A 21,719-nucleotide genomic window follows, 5' to 3' on the forward strand; every position below is an offset into this window, starting at 1 on the left:
TGTTCCTCAGGTGAAAAAAGGCACTTCTAGAGACTAATTTAATGTGTGAGTTGAAGGAGAGATTTTATCAAAAGTTACTCCTAGATTCCTCACAGAGAGACTAGATGTTAATGAGATACCATCTAGAGTGATCATGTGATCTAATCTATCCCTGAGAGGTTCAGGACCAAACACCATGACCTCAGTTTTTCCTGAGTTAAGGAGAAGGAAATTTGAAGACATCCAAGACTTTAAGTCTTTAAGACAGGTCTGAAGCTTCACTAACTGCTCTGTCTCCTCTGGTTTCATGGATAAATATAGCTGAGGGTCATCAGCATCACAATGAAAATTTATTCCATGCTGCCGAATAATGTTTCCTAAGGGAAGCATGTACAAAGTGAAAAGGATTGGTCCAAGTACATAACCTTGTGGAACTCCATAACCTAACCCTACTGTATGAAGAGGGAACGCCATGGACATGAGTGAACTGGTATCTATCTGATAAATACGATCTAAACCAGTCTAGTGCTGTCCCTTTAATGCCAATCACATGTTCCAGTCTCTGTAACAGGATGCTGTGATCAACTGTATCCAAAGCAGCACTGAGATCCAGCAGAACCAGCATAGAAACCAGTCCATGCTCTGAAGCTGTAAGAAGATCATTAGTAACTTTAATAAGTGCTGTTTCTGTGCTGTGGTGAGCTCTAAAGCCTGAAAAGACTGAAACATCTCAAAGAGTCCGTTCCTCTGCAGGTACTCCACTAACTGTCACCACAACCTTCTCTAGAATTTTAGAAATAATAGGAAGGTTGGATATCGGCTTATAATTTGCTAATACGTCAGGATGCAGTGATGGTTTTTTTAAGCAATGGCTTAATCACTGCCACCTTGTAGGACCAGGGTACATAACCTGTCACTAAAGAACAACTGATCTGGTCCAGGATAGAACTGCCTATCATTGGTAAAACGTCCTTCAACAGGTGTGTTGGAATGGGATCTAAAAGACACGTGGTGGACTTGGATTTCTGAATTAGCAAAGACGCCTCAGAAAAATATATAGGGGTGAAGGAGTTTAAGGGCTCGTTGTAGACCCTGTATGTTCCCACATTCAGCACATCTGGTGATGGTCAAGTTGTTGGGATGGCCTGGTTAGCTTTTTTTCTGATAGCTAGAACTTTATCAGTGAAGAAGCTCATGAAGTCTTCACCACTAAGGGAAGAAGCGATACGTGGATCTAAAACACTGTGATTCTTTGTTAATTTGGCCACAGTGCTGAAAAGAAACCTGGGGTTGTTCTTGTTTTCTTCAATTAAAATAGAAAAATAAGCTGTTCTAGCCATACAGAGGGCCTTTTTGTAAACCACCAGACAGTCTTTCCAGGCTAAATTGTAGCTATTTATTTAACAAGAATACCACTTCCTTTCTAGTCTTTGCACTTTCTGCTTGAGGGTCCTAATGTGTGAATTATACCAGGGGGCACACCTCCTCTGATTTACCAGTACTATTTTCTTTTTCGGGGCGGGGGGGCAACAGAATCAAGCATGATTCTCAGTTAGGTTGCTGCACCTTCAGCAATAGAGTCAACCTCTGCAGGACTCAGATTATAATGATTGATTCCTGGAGAAGCATACGGTGGTCCTGAGATCAGCGCAGGGGTCACTTCCTTAAACTTAGCAACAGCCTTATCTGAAAGACATCTGCTATAGTAAGACTGTGTTCTGAGCAGAACACACCCAGACCTGTGAGCACACCTTGATAGGTGGACATCACAAGGGCTCACCAGTTGAAATATGGTTTCTCATGTGTTTAACTGAATCAAATCTGCTTCAAAATTCAAGAAATGAATGATTTCCCAATCTCCTTCTCAGCCAACATGGACAGTTTGAACAGCTCAAGCATGTTGATTCAGGTAATTCTTGTCTCTTCTTCTCTGGTAAACAGTTTAGTTTCATGTCTTCTTTTCCCACTGATTACCACACAAAAATTGTGAGCTCAGTATTTAGATGGAGCAAAGTCAGTGCATAAACATAAAGCTTCCACAAGTGGTTTTCGGGAATAACAATCGTTCAGAGACAATTGGAACATTAGTAAATGTTTAGAAAGTCCCACACAAGTCCTATCTCGCACATGCATGGCAGTCCTCCACATGAACACACACTGGACTTGTTTATGCTTTCATGCAGAACCAGACACAGTGCCTCACATACCCTTAATCAAACACAAGTGGACCCCTCCCGCTTACTGACTGCTGACCTAGTGATGAACCGGTCATTATCTGCAGCTCCATGGAAATGGTGCGCTGCCTGAAAGGATATCAGTTTGGAAAGATATTTCAGATATGTCAGCTATATATGATAGATAGATACAAAAATGCAAATCATTAGTGGCATATATATTTATCTATTGTGAATTTGCTTCTGCACACTTTCTATTTTATTACTATAATTTATTATTTTTAAATTTTATTTTGGTGAAAAATGATTTATTTCCTCATACACAGCCATGTGTAATGAGGAAAAATTTGCTAAATATGCTATCAAAGTTGTTAAAATCTCTACGTAAAACAGGAGAGTAACAAAAACCTTCATTCCATAATGAAAATCAATTGCTGGGGGCCAGATGGTTTGTCCTCATCTTCTAAATTGAAATCAACTTTTAATTCCATGTAAAAGGCTCATTTAACTTTGGGGCTGCTGTCCGCTGGATTAGTGTTACTTGGCAGCTTTGTTAATCTTTAAGTCACTCTCTAACTACAATCACGCAGCCTCTCACCCTCTGACCTCTGCAGCGCCCCCTCCTCTTACTTACCCAAGCTCAGTGCAAGGGGTCTTATCTCCAGCGAATGTGGGCTCCTCTGACTTTACACAAAACCTTATGTTGACATTCCGGAGGACCAAGCCTTCTACAAACACACACAGCAGATGGCTGGTTGAGGGAGGACAGGCCCAAAAACAAGTAACGCAAAGGAGGACATTGAAGGACAGGAAAAAACAGCAGGTTCAGAAGGAAAATAACTTTTACTACGACGGTGTCAGACTAGTCAAGCAGATCACGAGACTTGGAAGCAGAAAAATGTCACAAGCTCTATACCAGGCAGGATCACTGTCAAAAATGTAACCGTCAAATGGAAGGAGAAGCATCCATCCCGTCCACTACTGCTCTGTATCCCCAAAGCTAATATTTGAGGGTCATTGGGTTAATCTGGGGCCATTAAGGGCAAACAGAGTGAAATGCCTTTGAAATGAAAAACTAATTTCACTCAGCTAAGTGGAAGGCCCACGTTTATCAGTGATGGGCAAGAAGTTAGACCCGTTCCATTAGACCTCCAGGGTTCCTTGAAGAAAAAAATAAAAATAAGCAGAAATGCATTTATGGTGCTGCAACTATTCCTATTTAATTCTAGGCAAAAATAATGATCCGTGCAGGGAAATGTGTAAACATGCTTATTCTAAATGTGTACATGTAGATACTCCCGGACTGTCTGAGCATGGATATGTTTCAGCAGTGGTTTCAATGTTTAGGATGTGATTTATATTTTATTGGAGTCTTTTACTGCTGCAAATATCAGCAGACATGATCAACTATTAGTCTTTAAAATGTTGCGGTAATAGGTAAGCCTTTTTTTATTTACTCTCAACATCGTTATTTCTCTCAAGCCAGAGGGAGATTTTGGCAAGATGAGTTTTATACGACATTGCTCACAACTGAGAATTATTTGCCTCCAAAGCACCTCATTAATCTGAAACCATTTAATCCTCATGTTGGTTTCCCAGGAGTTTAACCCCCATCATCCTCCTACACAATAGAACTGCTGATAAAGGTGTGTGGTAGACGGTGTGGATATCCGGCTGCAGTTCCTGCCACTCCCACTGTAATGAGGATGCATGATGCTGTGGTTTACCCCCCCTCCTCCCCCTCCCCCCACGCTTTCTTTCCAGTCCTCCTTCTACTCCTTCAGGGCTCTGGCAGCTTTCTTCCCCCCTTATTCTGTGGAAAAAGATTAATGTTTTGTCCCTGACTTTTCCCTCCATTCCCTTTTTAAGGTTCCGGAGACATGAGGAAACATGTCTAATAGAGGAAAACTGATGTCTCTGTGAGGGATTATAAAGAACAAGTTCAGACCTGATAACAGGGGCAGCCAAATTTATCCTAAACATTTGTTACTAATTTAAAAAAAAAAAATTGCTGAGAGTTAATATCATGGCTTTTCATTTTTTTTGTTTAGGGTGTTTAATAGCCAGCAGGGGAGTTTGCTAAACAGTCTAACAGCTAAACTCCAGACCTTCATGGTGCCCACGGAATGAACCCAGCATAATTCTCCGAATCCTTGACAGTTTCTCTCTACACTGTTAATCACTTCAAAATGGACTTAAACAGTTTATGTGTTTAACCAGAGTATTCAACTGAGTTCAGCTAATTCATCTCTAACTTTTTTCTTCAATCTAATTTTCTAAATTTACACATAATTCATTGGGATCTTTACAATCCCTTTATAAAAACTACCTGCTGACATAAAATCACAAGTCTCTCTGCGTGCTGGCATTTTTTTCATATATATATACACCAGACAAGACCCCAGGTGTAGGCTGTGTAGAGAAATCCCTGAGACAGTCCAGCACATCACAGTGCAAGATGTCGGCAGGCAAGGCATACATGGAGCGGTATAACCAGGTGGCTGGCATAGTGTACAGGAACATCTGCACTGACTACAGGAGGTCAGTGCAGATGTTGGAGGTCCCAGGGTCCAGGTGGGGACACCCCCGAAAGTGCTGGAGAACAAGCAGGCCAAGATCCTGTGGGACTTCCAGATCCAGACTGACAAGATGGTGGTGGCCAATCAGCTTGACATTGTGGTGGTAGATAAACACCAGAAGACAGTGGTGGTGATAGATGTAGCAATCCCAAGTGATAGCAACATAAGGAAGAAGGAACACGAGAAGCTGGAGAAGTACCAAGGGCTGAAGGAGGAGATGGAGAGGATGTGGGGCATGAAGGCAACAGTGGTCCCAGTGGTGATCGGGACACTAGGGGCAGTAACACCCAACCTGAGTAGATGGCACCAACAGATACCAGGAACCACACCAGAGATCTCTGTCCAGAAGGACGCAGTCCTAGGAACAGCTAAGATCCTGCGCAGAACCCTCAGACTCCCAGGCCTCTGGTAGAGGACCCAAGTCTGAAGGAGGCACCACCCAGGAGGGTGAGAAAGAAATATATTTTTTTAATATATATAGTGTATATGAGACTGAAAAAGAGCTTTCAGAGAAAATTTGACATTTTGTATCATTTATTTTGCAAATTTGACACTTTGTAATGTATCGTTGGTTGGTCCAGTAGAAAACAAACAAACAAAAAACAAGGGGGAAAAATCCACTTGAATTATTTAATACTTCGTATTTCAGCTTTTAAATCTGTCAAATATTAATGTGGTCTATATTTAGTATAAATGGGACTGCTAGCAGATATTTTCCAAACTTGTTTTTGTTCTTTCAATTACATATAAATATCCAGAAATAAATCTCATTTCCTATAGCATAGTTAACAAGAGAGTACAATGAGCAATAGAAATGGCATCAACATCTATGTAAGAAAGAGATTAGGTGACTATAAAATGTACAGTTTAAGTTTAATCTTAACTTAATATTCACATTCATATATAAAACTTACAAAACCTGGATCTTTCAAAATTCATTAAAATAGCTTTTCTTTGTTACCTGTGAAAGATCAATTAAATTACCATAAATTTACCGTATTATTTCTGTATGATCAGCATCATTAATGTCATTTTTGACTTGTTGTTCTTTTTTAAATCACTTTTAAAAACATTTCATCTGTAAAAAAGAACACAAGTCAATAAATTAAAATGCTCACCTAACCTCATACCTCAGTCCCTGAAAGCCAATACTGTAGCGCGTGTATGTGCGTATGGTTTTGTAGAAATAGAGGAAACATAACCGGTTAGCGCACCTGTTTCAAACTCATAGTTGGGTCGGAGTCATTTTCCATACAAAAAAATCAATGTAAATATATAATATATTTTATACATATTTGAATATATTTACAAATGTACCGGCACTATACATTATATGTATTCTTTCTCCAGAAATGGTAAGATTTATCTATAGTATTGAAAGTAAAAAGCATCAAAATTCAAAATATTATGCTCTTTTGTTTTGTTAGTTAAATTTCTGTCTTTTTGTTCTTGTGTGTTCCTATTTGTCATCCTCTTCTCATCCCTTGTTTTCAATGTCCAGTCCCTTCATTCATCCAGAAGCAAGTAAAAGTACTGGAAGCCACTAGAGTGGGACCATCAAACAAGTACCATTGTTGATTGTACAAAAAATACTCCAGCTACAAACACAAGAACCACATATAAACTTTTGTTTTTATATGAGGAGAGGAACAGGAGGAGCTGGTTTCTCAGTTCATTCAGTCGTAAAAAACAGTTTCTGTAAGATCCCTGTCCACTCCTTTAAGACATCACGCGATCATGTACCACAAGTAGCGTGTACGCATGGCAGTATTAGCATGTGATAGCAGCGTCGCCACCTGCACTGTCCCAAATGGTTTCAGTAGTCCATCTGATGGGAGGGGAGTGGCTCTAAGATGGGGGGGTTCCTGCGCTGCGAGTGTTTTTGGACACAGAGGGGAGAGAACAGGATTGTCCAAACTTGGGGTGTGAAGGGGTAGGGTGGGTGCTCATGTTTTAACATTGCCATTGATGTGCTGGTATTTGGGGAGGCAGGGCTCGTCTGGTAACGGGTCATGGGAAAACACAGAGTCATCACCGGAGGAGCAGGAGCTGCGGGTGTCGGGGAAGCTGGGAGAATACTGCTCTGATGGGATGCAAAGGTCCAGATACTCCTGCAAGAAAATAATCCCATTAGAAGATTTGAGTGAGAGGTTAAAAAAAAGTCTTTGGCTAACAGGAGACGGTGTTGTCATTAAGTTGAGGGAGTTTCCAGAAGATTGTGAGAGGGTATTATTTTCATGATATTTATTTAGACCAAAGCAAATCAGCCTGCAAGGATTTTTGAAACAGAACAGAAAAAAACTTATACTGAACAACAATATTTCCAAGAATAAAAATCAATGAAAAAGATTAATGTTGTCCTGCTGTGTGATTCAGTGGATCCCTAAGATTTAGGGGTCGGGCTATTGGTTTTGAAGTCCATGTGCATTATTCCTAAATTCAATCCCAGCCAATGTGTCACGGAATCACCCAGCTAAACTGCGCAGAGCGGCTGGGAAAAATAAAAACAAATCTCTAAACGCCTCTTCAATCAAAATGAAAACCAAAAGAAATCCATTTATTAATTTTTAACTCAGTCCAGTGTTGCAAAGTGGTTTTGGTCTTTTCAAGTCGGATGAGGCACATTTTTTCCTTCCTGCTTGTCTGTTCGTGGAACCAGTTGGGATGAAAACAGAGTTCTCGAGATTTTGTAGAAAGTGAACACTGGCTTCCCAGCTCCACACGAGAAGGCTCACATTACTAAAGACCTCCACATCTGCCAGGAGTTTGGAGCTGAGGAGAAAGGGGAAGGCCCTTTATTGCTCTTCAAAAAGTTCAAAATCAAAGTTGGGCTCTTTTGGCACAGATTCATGAAGCTCTGGTTCCAGAGCAGACAAGGCTTGACAGCGTTCCATCCACGGCCTCTTTTGAGGTCAACGCTAGGATATCGCAGATGACAACAAGGGGAACGAAGCAAAAGAATGTCAGCGTTGAGCAAAGCTTAAATATGATGATTGGGCAACTTTACTGGACCAGAGTAGCCACGTTCGGCCTGCGTTGAATTAGCCAGATTTTTTTTTGGTTGATGCTTTGTGTGAACAACATGGCTGCTAACACTCCTAAAGCTTTCAACAGCATTCTGCTGAACTCTGCATTTACTAGCAAGAGTCTGATTTAGTTTGGATAGAGACACTAAGCGAAGGAATGTATAATATTGTGCTGTTACTAAAGCTCCTGTCTGCCAGGATCTTGGTGCAGCTGTTACTGGTTGAAGTCGGCAGAAAAATAATTTTGACTAAACAAAGGAGAGGCTGAGAATGGCTCACCTCATTGCTGCTGAGGGTAAGGATGCGATCCAGATCTTCGACTAGCTGCTTGAAGGTGGGTCTCTGGGATGAGATGGCGTGCCAGCAGTCTTTCATCATCATGTACCTGGCAAGAAAAGGCATTAACCATCCATTTAACATTTACAAAATATCACCGGCTCTTTAGATTTCATAATTTAATTTAGTCTGCAGGAGACAGCAGCCTGATTCTAATTTAGTATTTGGATGTACACTTAAACATTGAATATCCTTCATGCCTGTCTTCGCCATTGACACTCAGAGCACATTTGTGCTTTTGTTTGCTGTCTCTCCTCTCCTCTCCTCTCCTCTCCTCTCCTCTCCTCTCCTCTCCTCTCCTCTCCTCTCCTCTCCTCTCCTCTCCTCTCCTCATCAAGTAGACTAGTGATGCTATTTCTTGTGTAGTTTTTCTACTTCTTCCCCCCCTTCTGTATTCATTTACAGGTATCGCCGCCTTCAGAGCTGCATAATGACCTCCAACCCCGCTGACCCACTCAACCGGCAGCCTATTCAATATTCAATATAATGTACTTTTGTATGTATTTCTATGCTCTATGCCTCTCCTCTCCTCTCCTCTCCTCTCCTCTCCTCTCCTCTCCTCTCCTCTCCTCTCCTACCTATTCTATCCTCTACCTGTCCTCCCCCTTCTCCTCTCTCTCTACCCAGCTGGCCATCAGCAGGAGGACCAGGCTCATGTAGGGAGACCTACATGAGCCTGGTCCTGCTCAAGGTTTCTTCCTGTTAAAGGGGAGTTTTTCCTTGCCACTGTTGCTTGTCTGGGGTTAGGCCCTGGGATTATGGAAAGCGCCTTGAAACAATTTTGATTGTAAAAGACGCTATATAAATAAAGATTGATTTGATTTGACTGCAGCTTGACTCAGCCGCACAAAGAGTGTGAAAGCAGAGCTGCCAGTCATGAAAATTCTGATTGAAACAAGGAAAGATCCTCACAGCTCATTGGTGCAGTTGCCAGGCTTGTCCATGCGATGTCCCTCTTTGAGCAATTTAAAGAGCTCTTCAACGGGAATGCCGGGGTACGGGGAGCCCCCTAAGGTGAAGATCTCCCACATCAGCACCCCAAATGACCAGCTGAGAGGACAGAAAATCACACAAATGCATTTTATAAATACATTTATTCAAATCAGTTCATGGCAATAAATACGTAAACCATTAAACAGTAAAATCATGACATATAGTAATATTTCTCCTCACAATTTCTCCATATTTGCTCAAAATAAATAACAGTATGTTTAAATGTTGATTTCAAGGCTGCAAAGGCACTGCAGGGGACATTCTTTTTTTTCTCATCAAGAATATAACAATGATGCAACTAAAATTAGAAAATGGTTTAATTTAAATATCACCAAACCCAATAAGTGTCAATTTTACATTTAGCCATTTGGCCAACATCTGAAAACAGCTCCAACAGAGTCATTCCAGAGACGTCAATGGGCTCTTTCTGCTGTCTGGAGACTTGTGGTGCGACTCTCAGTGCCACTCTGGCTCCATCTCAAAGAACACTATTGTGCCTGTCTGGCCATACACACTATCTGGCACTGTTCAGTTGCACCACACCAAAACAAAACAGCAGACCACCCACAGCGCATTAAAAAGGAGGAGGAAGTTGTCCGAAGATGCCCACTGATTAGTAATTTCCTTATCCTGGTGACGAGCTTACTAGGGTTACCAGGGCCATCATTTTCATCACTGTTGATTCATGCATTTCTATTGCAGCTTGTAAGATGCACCAACAGCTGCGTTATGCTATGCAGATACAAATGCTGTCCATGAGTGCAATCATGCAGTCTTTTGACATGCCTGTCATCCTACAAGGTAAATAGTTGTGGTCAACCAGAGTGGGAGTTTATCAAACCCTACATCTGTTTATACAACCAGACTCGGGTTAGCTATTTATCTCTGTATTGTATCTCTCTACCGACTGAAACACTCATCTCACTTTTCGGTCCTTTGCTCCACCCATGTCAACCTACCACTCGGTACCAACCGACCTTGATCAAATAAACAAATAAAGCTCTCAGCAGCATGCTTGGGGTCAACTTTACTGTCCTACCATGTTCCATAAATAGAGTGTACGTTCATACAACATGTTGCGCAATTTCAACATGTTAAACATTGAACATTTATGTTATTACAATAATATTACATCCTGTAAACAGTTGCTTGTTGATTCTGGCTAAACCAAATGTCATAAATGTATACATCAGTGGATCTGATCTGATCGAAAACCTGGTATAAAAACAGGAGCTAAAGGAATCTAGTTGTTTTTAATTGATCAGGCTTGGACTGGGAGCCTGCACCTGAGCTCCAGTCAAACTAATCCTTACTTAACCCCAGCCAGAGTGGAGTCCCTCACACCCATTTATCAAAGAGACAAGAGGTCTTGTTTAATTGAAATTCATGTATTCATTCAATTCAGTCATGTATTGATCGCTTGTGCTTCTTGTGATGCTTGATCTGAGACCAACAGCCTCCATCTCCACAGATGTCTCTTCTATTTACTTCCATGAGAAAAACAATTACTCAAAGTGAGTGATGAAATGTAATTAGCAGTGAGCTGATAGGAAAGACGGCGGTAACCTCTTTGTGCCTTCCTGCAGTTTATTGACTGTTACAGAAAGAGCTTCATAATGGTGAACATAGCTTATTCACGTTAGCAAGAATATGCACAGAAGAGAAAATCTCTGTCTGAATGTGGTGTTTTGTCCACTACTAGTTTATGACTCAAACACAGGGGTCAGCATACAAGGTATTTGTCTAATTGTCACATGCACTGTCTGCTGTCAGTGTCAGGAGGACAAGCTTCAAACAACTGTCAGAGCGCAATAGACTAAAGCAGCAAACAGATAGGGACACTCTTCTTTTGTTCCATTTTTAAAAAACGTACTCTGGAACTTGATTAGAAAAAAGGAGCCTGGTTGGCTCTTCCCATACCAGATGAATGAAAATAAGAAGGGTGGGTTTGACAATAAGAGAGTGGGCCTATATTGATCGTGGAAAGAAAAATGATGAGCCGCATGATCAAAGTGTGGCTGGATGGAGAAAGTAAAGGGGGGGGGGGGGGGGGGGGGGGGGTAGATGGCTGCAGAATTTTTGCATTCAGACATGTGTGGAGGCCCAAAAAAGGGGAGACTTCCGAACTGAGCTGGCAGGGAGGGGGGACTACAGGCTCCTTCCAGGGCCCTTTGAAGCTGTTCAGATTAGTAACACAGCACTGGCTTCAAGTCTAGCATGAAATCCTCACTTTTGCCACCGACTGGCCAGTGCTGCACCCCACCTCACCTTCACCAAAACATCTCCTCCACTGTACCTACAAACTCATCACCTACATAAAACCCTTAAAAAGGCAGTCTGAGCACAGTTTCTGTGCACCACTGGTGTGTGTAAATGGATTTACTATCATGCAGACACAGCTTCCTATGTACTTACACATCACTTTGGTGTGTGTAGACCCGGTCGAACAACGCCTCTGGCGCCATCCATTTCACCGGGAGACGACCCTGAGGATGAAGACAGATGAAAGGGTCAAATAAAATCTACACAAAACCCACTGAAAGATTCTTCCCAAAGTCTCCTGACTCCTGAATTCTTATCACGGCTGGGAAATCCCATTACACATGAAAAAGGTCAATAAGTTTAAATGGAACTGGAGAATGAAGCATGAGAGGAGTGTTTCCCATTTAGATTGTAAAAGCAAAAGAACTGATAAACAGAAGCAGAGATAAAGAGTAGTTTGTATATGTGGTGCCATTAAAAGACTGGCTGGGAAGATAAACATGGCTGTCAAGGCAGCCTTGGTCAATATCTGTGAGGCAGAGGACCGGCATGACTAAGCTCATCACACTGGATTACTAACCCCCAAATAAGCCCTAAGGGAAAATAAAATGATGCACTAATGAGCAATACGCAATGGTTAATTAGTGCAGGATTGTGTTCATTACATAAGCAACAACACATTTTATAAGTTACTGAACATTTATGAGGAATAAGATATCTAGATCTTTCCAGTTGGAGGGTGATAACCAAGTTATGCATTACTACAGGGATCTGTGAGGGCTCTGTCTACTTTGCTTTAATGTAAATGATAGGCATTGTTGCTGCTGTTATTGTGCATGCTATGAAAAGCCAACCATGCATATTAAATGAGGATGCACGATCAATGCTCTGCGGTGGGAAAGAAAGACACTGCTAGGCCACCACAGGGATGCCAATTATGTTTAAGCTGCTCCCTTCTTGTTCTGTCTCTTTTGGGATAATGGTATGAGTGTCTATGAAAATTAAATAAAAAGATTCTGGAGAACCTACAGAGCAGAGTATCTAGAACTGATAAGCATTCAAATGTTGCCTGGGAACCAGCCATTTCCGCCAAACAGAGGGAGAACGTTAAACAGGAAGATGAAAGAATTAGAAAAAAGAGGCCAATGGATAGTTTAGCGACATTTATAAACATTACGTTCCCCCTAAGCATGTGTTCCTTTATGTGTGGACTCACATTTGTTGTCTTTTTATAATAGTCAATATTGTGGACATCTCTGGCAAGGCCAAAGTCTGCGATCTTCATAATGTTGCTCTCTGTGACCAGGACGTTCCTGGCTGCAAGGTCTCTGTGTATACACTGGGATAGAAAGAATTAAAACAGTAAAGACATTTTATTCAGAATGATCTCAAAACGTAGATGGCTCATGCATGCTATAGGTTTGTGGGACGACACAAATGCTTGCATGTCCGACCGAGTAAAAATTCCTCACGTGCCGTATCACATATGTGTACGCTCTGAGTTGTTTCTGTGCATTGAAATGCCTGTGTGTGCAGTCATTTGCATGTGTTTGTGTACATGTGAGACTCTGTCACATTCCAACAGTGAGAGCAAGCGTGAGTCTGATGCGGGCAAACATGGCCGTACCCCCTTTGTGAAAACTTCACAATTCTGCAGCACAGAGAGTCTTTTGTCAAGAGGATGAGAAGACACAATTCAGGGATTGGGCAGGGGGTCCCCCAACGTTCCCACAGCCAAGCTTACAATATATAATGATTCCATCACATTCTCTTACCTTCTGTGATGCAAGGTACTCCATACCCCTTGCTACTTGGTAGGTGCAGGACACTAAATCTTTGAATGTAAGTTGTTCATCTGAGACTCTGGCGATATCATAAGAGTATTCCATGCCAGGTGGCCTCCGGGCTCGGAGGTACTCCCTAAGGTTGCCTTTGGAGGCGTATTCTACTATCACATAAAGGGGACCTGCATCAGAGAGGAGATAGACATTACTGCTGGACCATGATCATAAATTATTCCCTTTGACAAAACCTTAAATTTCTCATTTTTTTACACATCCTTTTTCACCTCGATATGTTCATCTCAGCCACTGAATTAAATATTTCTATAAAACTATAAACGTATTTCAAAAATGTTCTTGTACACAACTAGCATGTATGGATCTATTTTAACTAGTTTGCCTCTTGGTTTGCAGCATTTATAGCGGAGAGGAGGCTATTTATACCAGTTTATGTATTTTACGCTATTCCTGTATTTGCTTATTTGTAGATAAATGCTTGCTTATGTACAGTATTACTGTCTTCAAATAATGAATGCTCAGCCTGAGTCTACTCACCATCTTGCGTACAGGCTCCAAGAAGATTAATGATGTTCTTATGTTTACCAATCATCTTCATCATTTCCATCTCTGATACCAGGTCAGACAGCTCTTTCTCCGTGGCATCATCTAATAGTGGGAAGATGTGACTTTAAAGTTTGCAAAAACCTCTCAGTCCCATGTCCACATTTAACCTTTTGGTCTTCTGTATCTACGCATGATTAATTGTGGTTGACAGACAATGTGGGCTACAATTACAGCACAGACTGAAGTTTCTAATAAAGATTACAGAGACATCCTTTCAGTGCTAGGGACATTAATCTGGATTCATTATTTGCTGCACAGGCTCCTTTTTCATGGAGTTGATTGAGCCAGTGGCTCTACAGTATACAGACAGCCAGAACAGCATTGCCAGCATTCCTCTGCACAATTACCTTACCTGGAGTCATTCTTAACAGCACATTTCCTTTGTCAAGGTTAGTCCCCCAGTCTGCTGCAGTAGGTGATCTGACCCCTCCCCAAAACCAACCTTGTGCCCTCTCCTGTTTTCATTAATCATAGCAGTACAGCTTGTGTGACTTGTCTCTTTGTGTGAGTGCTGACTGAGCTACAGCCAGCTGCTTCTTTAGGGATAGGTATTTCACTGCTCCTAACCCTCAGCTTCCAAACCCGACTTACCATAGCTGTCACTCAGCAACCACCAATAATGAATAATAATGAGAGCCTAAGGCTCCACCTAAACCTCCATTGGAGCATAAGTGACCTATAAATTCAGCATGCCAGACAACACCTAATGGAGAAGTATGTACCGTATGTGCATTTGATGCTTACCTTTCAGCATTTTGACGGCAACAGTCACAGCTTCCTTGGGTTTGTCTTTATCAACGCCCAGAGCCTCTGCCATTACAACTTGGCCAAAGCAACCTTCACCCAGGGGTTTGCCCAGGGTCAATCTTTAGTCATCAAACAGACATGGAAAAGACAAGAAACTTTGCAGTTAGGCTGCTGAAAAACAAAAGAAAATCTCATAATATCATCTGACACTTTGATGAGCTCACTCTCCTACAAAGTATACAAGTGTAGAATACAAGAGGAAATAACACTGGGTGCTAATCCAGTTTGTAAACCTCCACCCTGTTCTTTTTATATATATATAAAAAGATCGTTCTATTTCTGTGTCTCTGTGAACATTTTATTGGCACAAGGAGTGAAGACAGTGCCATAGTAACAGCAACTACTGGATTAAATCAGAAAAGGCACTTATTTCTAATCTGTTCTTATCTGCCTTGGTGTATTCCAATATACACTCTTGTCAAGACCTAAAACAGGTCCTGACACATTACTGCAGACCCATTAGAAGATGACGAATGAAATGACACATACCTAACAACATGCTAAATGGAAATTTAATTGCTACAATACTGGAAACTGTCATGATGATGTAAGCTATTGAGAAATATGTCCACACAGAATTATTTATGATGTGCAAAAAATATTCTGCATGGATAATCAAAATTAAGGTATTTTTAAGCCTTAATCATCTTTGACTTTAAATTGTGAATTTGACAATTTCCTAATAATCCATAACAATTTTCTAGGTTTCTAGACTCTGGTTTTCTGTAAAAGCACCTTAACCAGCAACTTAATATTTTTGTCTAAACTAGTTGCGAAATGCCTCAGATTTTCATCAGGTTCAATAACTGAAATGACTCAAAATATTCTTTTAATCGCAGTCCAAGGGTACATGATATTATTTGCTAGTGTGTCAGTCGTAACATAATTTGTACTTGCACACAAATGTCAGAGACAAAAAAAAAAGAACAATTTACCCCTGAACCTGCAGTGTATCTTGTTTTTTCTTGTGATTGACAAGTGCAGGTCCCCACCTCCTTTCGCCCCAGTATACTGCCTTTGCAATCACCAGCACTGCACCCTGCAAAGCCAGAGACTGGTGCCCTGCTGTAGAAACATAATCCCCTATCTGTCCACATATTTAGCATGCTCAATGACAACCAATCTGTCCAGCCATCCACACGCCATCCAATCAATGTAAGTTTTCCTCCATGCAAACCAAGAACATTAGCTTTCCTTGATGGTTTACATCCTAATCTGGTCCCTCCAGCCCAGGCAGGCAGGCAATGAATCAAGACTAAAACTGCCACGCAGTTGTATTCAGGCTCCACAAAACACATCTTTTTGTGTTTTTTTTTAAATTTAAAATTCAGACGTTTCCACCCCTCCTGGGCTACCACCTTATCGTGGTGGAGGGGTTTGTGTGTCCCAATGATCCTAGGAGCTCCGTTGTCTGGGGCTTTACGCCCCTGGTAGGGCCACCCATGGCAAACAGGTCCTAGGTGAGGGATCAGACAAAGCGTAGCCCAAGACCCCCTAATGATGGAAAACAACATTGGTCCGACGTTTCCCTTGCCCGGATGTGGGTCACCGGGGCCCCCTCCTGGAGCCAGGCCTGGGGGTGGGGCACGTTGGCGAGCGCCTGGTGGCCGGACCTCTGCCCATGGAGTCCGGCCGGGCACAGCCCGAAGAGGCAACATGGGACCCCCTTCCCGTGGGCTCACCACCTGCAGGAGGGGCCAAGGGGGTCGGGTGCATTGTGTGTTGGGTAGCGGCCGAAGGCAGGGATCTTGGCGGTCTGATCCCCGGCTGCATAAACTGGCTCTAGGGACACGCAATGTGTTACGATTTGTGGTTGTTTAGGACCCGAACGCAGTGATGAAAGGTCCAAAAATTGGTTTTATTAAACAAACACAAAAAGGACAGTCCTCCTGGACTGCTGGGAAGCAACAGTTCGTCCTCCGGTGCACACCAAGAGCTCCAGCGTGGAGCCACAAAAATCATAAGAACCTGCAAAAACCAACACAGACCCCAGAAATACCAAGTTACACAAAAATCCTCTGACGCTGGTAGACCGGAGTCTTAGACCTTAAATAGGCGGCTGATCGCTGATGTCCTGCAGGTGCGCCAACAGGTGGCCGGAGCATGGCTCCACCACGCCCCCTGCAGGAAAAACACAACTGGGAATCCTGGACCACAACAGAATGTCACCTCTCTGGTGGGAAAGGAGCCTGAGCTGGTGAGTGAGGTTGAGAAGTTCCGACTAGATATAGTCGGCCTCACCTCGACGCACGGCAAGGGCTCTGGAACCAGTCTTCTCGAGAGGGGTTGGACTCTACCACTCTGGAGTTGCCAATGGTGAGAGGCGACGGGCAGGTGTGGCAGTTCTGGTTGCTCCCCAGCTCAGTGTCTGTATATTGGAGTTTACCCCGGTGGATGAGAGGGTAGCCTCCCTTCGCCTTCGGGTGGGGGGACGGATTCTGACTGTTGTTTGTGCCTATGGCCCAAACAGCAGTTCAGCGTATCCACCCTTTTTGGAGTCCTTAAAGGGAGTGCTGGAGCGTGCTCCTTCTGGGGGCTCCCTTGTCCTCCTGGGTGACTTCAATGCTCACGTTGGCAACGACAGTACGACCTGGAGAGGTGTGATTGGGAAGAACGGCCCCCCTGATCTGAACCCGAATGGTGTTTTGTTATTGGACTTCTGTGCTCATCTTAGATTGTCCATAACAAACACCTTGTTCAGGCATAAAGGCGTCCACATGTGCACTTGGCACCAGGACGGCAGACCCAAACGTATTGTGAGGGTCTGCTGGGAACGCCTGGCAGAGTCTCCTGTCAGAAGGAGCTTCAACTCACACCTCCGGGAGAGCTTTGACCATATCCCACGGGAGGAGGCGGACACTGAGTCTGAGTGGACCATGTTCCATGCCTCCATTGTTGAGGCGGCTGACCGGTGCTGTGGCCGCAAGGTGGTTGGTGCCTATCAAGGCGGCAATGCCCAAACCCGCTGGTGGACACCAGTGGTGAGGGATGCCGTCAGGCTGAAGAAGGAGTCCTATTGGGCCTTACTGGCCTGTGGGACTCCTGAGGCAGCAGATAGGTACTGGCAGGCCAAGCGGAGTGCAGCTACGGCGGTTGCTGAGGCAACGACCCGGGCATGGGAAGAGTTCGGTGAGGAAGAGTTCGGTGAGGCCATGGAGAACGACTTTCGGACGGCCTCGAAAAGGTTCTGGACCACCATCCGACGTCTGAGGAGGGGGAAGCAGTGCACTGTCAACGCTGTGTATAGTGGTGATTATGTGCTGCTGACCTCAACTCGGGATGTTGTGGATCGGAGAAGGAATACTTCGAGGACCTCCTCAATCCCACCAACACGCATTCCAGTGAGGAAGTAGGGCCTGGGGACCTGGGGATAGGCTCTCATATCTCCGGGGCTAAAGTTGCCGAGGTAGTCAAAAAAACTCCTCGGTGGCAAGGCCCCGGGGGTGGATGAGATCCGTCCAGAGTTCCTTAAGGCTCTGGATGTTGTAGGGCTGTCGTGGCTGACTCAACTCTGCAATATTCCGTGGACATCGGGGGCGGTGCCCCTGGATTGGCAGACCGGGGTGGTAGTCCCTCTTTTTAAGAAGGGGGACCGGAGGGTGTGTTCCAACTAGGGTTGTTCTCCGCCAGGGCTGCCCTTTGTCACCGATTCTGTTCATAATTTTTATGGAGAGAATTTCTAGGTGCAGTCATGGTGTTGAGGGGGTCCGGTTTGGTGACCTCAGGATCGGGTCTCTGCTTTTTGCAGATGATGTGGTCCTGTTGGCGTCATCAGCCTGTGACCTCCAACGATCACTGGATCGGTTCGCCGCCGCAAGTGAAGCGGCTGGGATGAAAATCAGCACCTCCAAATCCGAAGCCATGGTTCTCAACCGGAAAAAGGTGGAGTGCCTTCTCCGGGTCAAGGAGGAGATCCTGCCCCAAGTGGAGGAGTTCAAGTACCTCGGGGTCTTGTTCACAAGAGAGGGAAGAATGGAGCAGGAGATCGACAGGCGGATCGGTGCGGCGTCCGCAGTAATGCGGACTCTGCACCGGTCCGTTGTGGTGAAGAGAGAGCTGAGCCAAAAGGCGAAGCTCTCAATTTACCAGTCGATCTTCGTTCCTACCATCACCTATGGTCATGAGCTTTGGATAATGACCGAAAGAACAAGATCACGGGTACAAGCAGTCGAATTGAGCTTCCTCCATAGGGTGGCTGGGCTCTCCCTTAGAGATAGGGTGAGAAGCTCTGCCATCCGGGAGGAGCTCGGAGTAGAGCCGCTGCTCCTCTCCGTTAAGAGGAGCCAGATGAGGTGGCTTGGGCATCTAGTCAGGATGCCCCATGGGCACCTCCCTGGTGAGGTGTTCAGGGCATGTCCCTCCGGTAGGAGACCCCCGGGAAGACCCAGGACACGTTGTAGAGACTATGTCTCTCGACAGGCCTGGGAACGCCTGGGCATCCCCCTGGATGAGCTGGAAGAAGTAGCTAGGGAGAGGGAAGTCTGGGCTTCTCTTCTTAGGCTGCTGCCCCCGCGACCCGACCCCGGATAAGCGGTAGAGGATGGGTGGATGGATGGATGGACTTTTCCATAGCCTGAATGTACTCAGAGGTATTAAAAGTTATTTAGTGTTTTACAACACTTTCGACACTAATTGATTTTCCCCTTTCTGCGCAAACCTTAAGTGTGTGTTCAACTAGTATAACCTTTGCTGTCTCATTAAATCAGACATAAATTTCATCACCATCCATTGCAACTGTGACAAACTGAAGCAACATTGTTTGACCAAGAAGGTCAAAACCAATAATTAGCACAGCTTCATCCAAAAGCATCAGAAGCATGTGTGAGTGAGAGTATGATGGAGTCCCAGGTTTCATGGCCAGGCAAGGGGCCAAGTTCAGGTTTTTTTTTTTTTTTTTACCAGAACAACAACAGATGACTCATAAACCATTATCACAGCCACTACAACTATTATACACCAGTTAGCCATTGTTGTCTGCTGCCTATCAGCGTTAACATCCCTCATCATATGAAACAATACTTATCTACCATTTACCAGCTGAGATACAATCAAAGAGCTGTGCATTGTACTGTGATTTTATTGATATCCTCCACCATAATGTACCCTGTTAGTCAAATAATAGCTGTATTGACACTAAGGAAATGAGCGAAGGATGTAGTGCTAAAGGCTGTCATGCAGACTGTCAAACAAGTACCGGTACTGTTTGCAGAAGTCATTGTTATTATGAACTCTCCCTCCACGCAACAGTGACATTGTTTAGATCCTTGCGTGCCTTTTAGAAGGACAGGACGTTTACATACTTATGCATCGAATTATCTGTATTGTTTTTCTTATTTTTCTAAAGTATCACTGATATCAGTGCAATTATTAAATCTCTGAACAACTTTTCTGAAATATTGATGAGTCAAAGATACAACAGCAGGAAATGTTAGCGGAAGGTGTTGGAGGAGCCCGCTCTCACCTGTCTCGAGTAAACTCCCATCGTGGATCCTCAGGAAGGTCGTATTCGGGGATTGGCTCATCGTGTGCAGAGCTCCGCCGCGTTGTAATTCGCACGAGAGGTGTGTTGGAGTTCATTGAAGAACTCGAGTCCGCTGACACCTACAGGACAGAAGAGAATGGCTGATCATCGCTGTCTGAGTTCAAAGATCAAATAAAGCTCCAAGGCATCACTAGAGGAGTAAATGTGCCCATGAAGGAGGATTTGGAACATGTACTCTATACATTTCCATGGTTTATACGTTAAAATTATAGTGGGAGCTGGTTAGAGATGAGTACACTACAGAAGTGAGAAACAGCAATAATGCCTTTAGATATACTAATAATTCTGCCTCACCACTGTCACTCCACACTAAGCTTACCTTGTCACAGGTTCTCTGAGGAACGTAATCCCAAACACTTGTTTGTGTTTTAGATTGCAGCTTTTGGTTTTCCTCAAGGCATACGAACATATGCCTTAAGAAGAAAGGCTATATTAAATCTGTGGTACAACGTTAGATGCCATGCTTTGAAGCAGTCCAGTTATTGTTTTTATTTCTGAAAAATGTATTAATCAGTATTAGCTCAGTAACTTGTATACTTTTATGTATTCCTCCCCCCAATTTAAACTATTTTATGGTATTTTGTCCTTTCTTTATATCTCTGCATATTTTCTAGTGTGTCTCCTCAAAGGTGTTAGATGCCATTAGAACTCTTTATCTACTTTCTGTTACCTGGCGCCGCAGCGGGATCTGTTTGCTCAGTTTGTGGACAGCCGGCTGGCCCCCGAAGTCGGGTTTTTTTGTTGTGTTCCTCATCCGGCACACCACCACAATGCCCACCATGCAGGCAATGAGGAAGACTCCTGCACAGTATATGGCGATCTCCACGTAGTGTGGCGAAAGGGGACCATGGGATTCTTCAATGGCTGTGAAAATGTGGTGTAAGCAGTGAGACAGAATTCACACTCAAAGAGAAAACTGAGCTTAAGAGCACTTATGTTAATGCAATCAGTATCTATAGTAAACAGAACTGTTTTGCAGCATTTAGATGTCTCTCTTTCTAAAAGGTTAGCTTTTTTTGATTACATACTTTCTGTCTGGAGTTCGTGCTGAGATGTGTGGATACAAACACACAGCCGCAGACAACAGAACCACAGAAGCCTCACTTCAGATGGTAGCAAGGCAGATTAGTGTCTTTTTGTGGCCTCAACTGCCTGTCCAGAAAAGGGCTGAGGTCATGCATGTGTGTGTTCCTGTCTGTGTGTTGTACAGAAATGGTCTGTTCTATTATACACAGGCCACAAACAAGGTTTTGTACAAAGCTGGAGATCACGCAGTCTGTTTGTTAGCTATATGTAAAAACCCTGTCATCATGTTGGTCTGAAAACCAAAGCATGCACACAGAGGCCATAGTCTCACAGGCACCATTGGTGCCAATAGAGCATGTCGAGGGCAAAAAATACTACATATTAATCCCACAGGAAATAGCCTGCCTGGGAGGTATTTTTGTTTTGTTTATGCTTAAATAAGCTAACCTGTTATTATGACATAGATGTAAGTCTATGAATTCATGCAAATATATTTTGCTGTTTAGGCAGTAAGTTAAATGCATTGTTATGGGCGAAGCATTCAGAGGTGGTTTGAAAATAGAACAAAACAAGTTGAGGAAGTAGAGATG

At 43.5% G+C, this 21,719-nt stretch overlaps 1 protein-coding gene across 8 annotated transcripts in view; it reads right to left on the minus strand.

The window, feature by feature from the left end:
• Nucleotides 1-5,248: 5,248 nt before the first annotated feature.
• Nucleotides 5,249-21,719, minus strand: part of fgfr2 (fibroblast growth factor receptor 2) — a 36,379-nt gene continuing 19,908 nt past the window's right edge. For 6 of the 8 annotated variants that reach the window (XM_011602889.2, XM_011602891.2, XM_011602886.2 and 3 more), the window contains 10 exons: nt 20,768-20,967; nt 20,023-20,162; nt 14,499-14,620; nt 13,686-13,796; nt 13,125-13,315; nt 12,566-12,688; nt 11,503-11,573; nt 9,007-9,144; nt 8,038-8,143; nt 5,249-6,843 (listed from right to left, as the gene is read on the minus strand). In XM_011602889.2, the coding sequence (XP_011601191.1) occupies nt 6,679-6,843; nt 8,038-8,143; nt 9,007-9,144; nt 11,503-11,573; nt 12,566-12,688; nt 13,125-13,315; nt 13,686-13,796; nt 14,499-14,620; nt 20,023-20,162; nt 20,768-20,967 (1,367 nt within the window). In that variant the 3' untranslated portion in view covers nt 5,249-6,678. The remainder of the gene's footprint in view (nt 6,844-8,037; nt 8,144-9,006; nt 9,145-11,502; nt 11,574-12,565; nt 12,689-13,124; nt 13,316-13,685; nt 13,797-14,498; nt 14,621-20,022; nt 20,163-20,767; nt 20,968-21,719) is intronic. The other 2 variants (XM_011602890.2, XM_011602888.2) reach the window with 1 other exon arrangement.

The sequence above is a fragment of the Takifugu rubripes genome, chromosome 4 (assembly GCF_901000725.2).
Source record: "Takifugu rubripes chromosome 4, fTakRub1.2, whole genome shotgun sequence".
Lineage (NCBI taxonomy): Eukaryota > Metazoa > Chordata > Actinopteri > Tetraodontiformes > Tetraodontidae > Takifugu > Takifugu rubripes.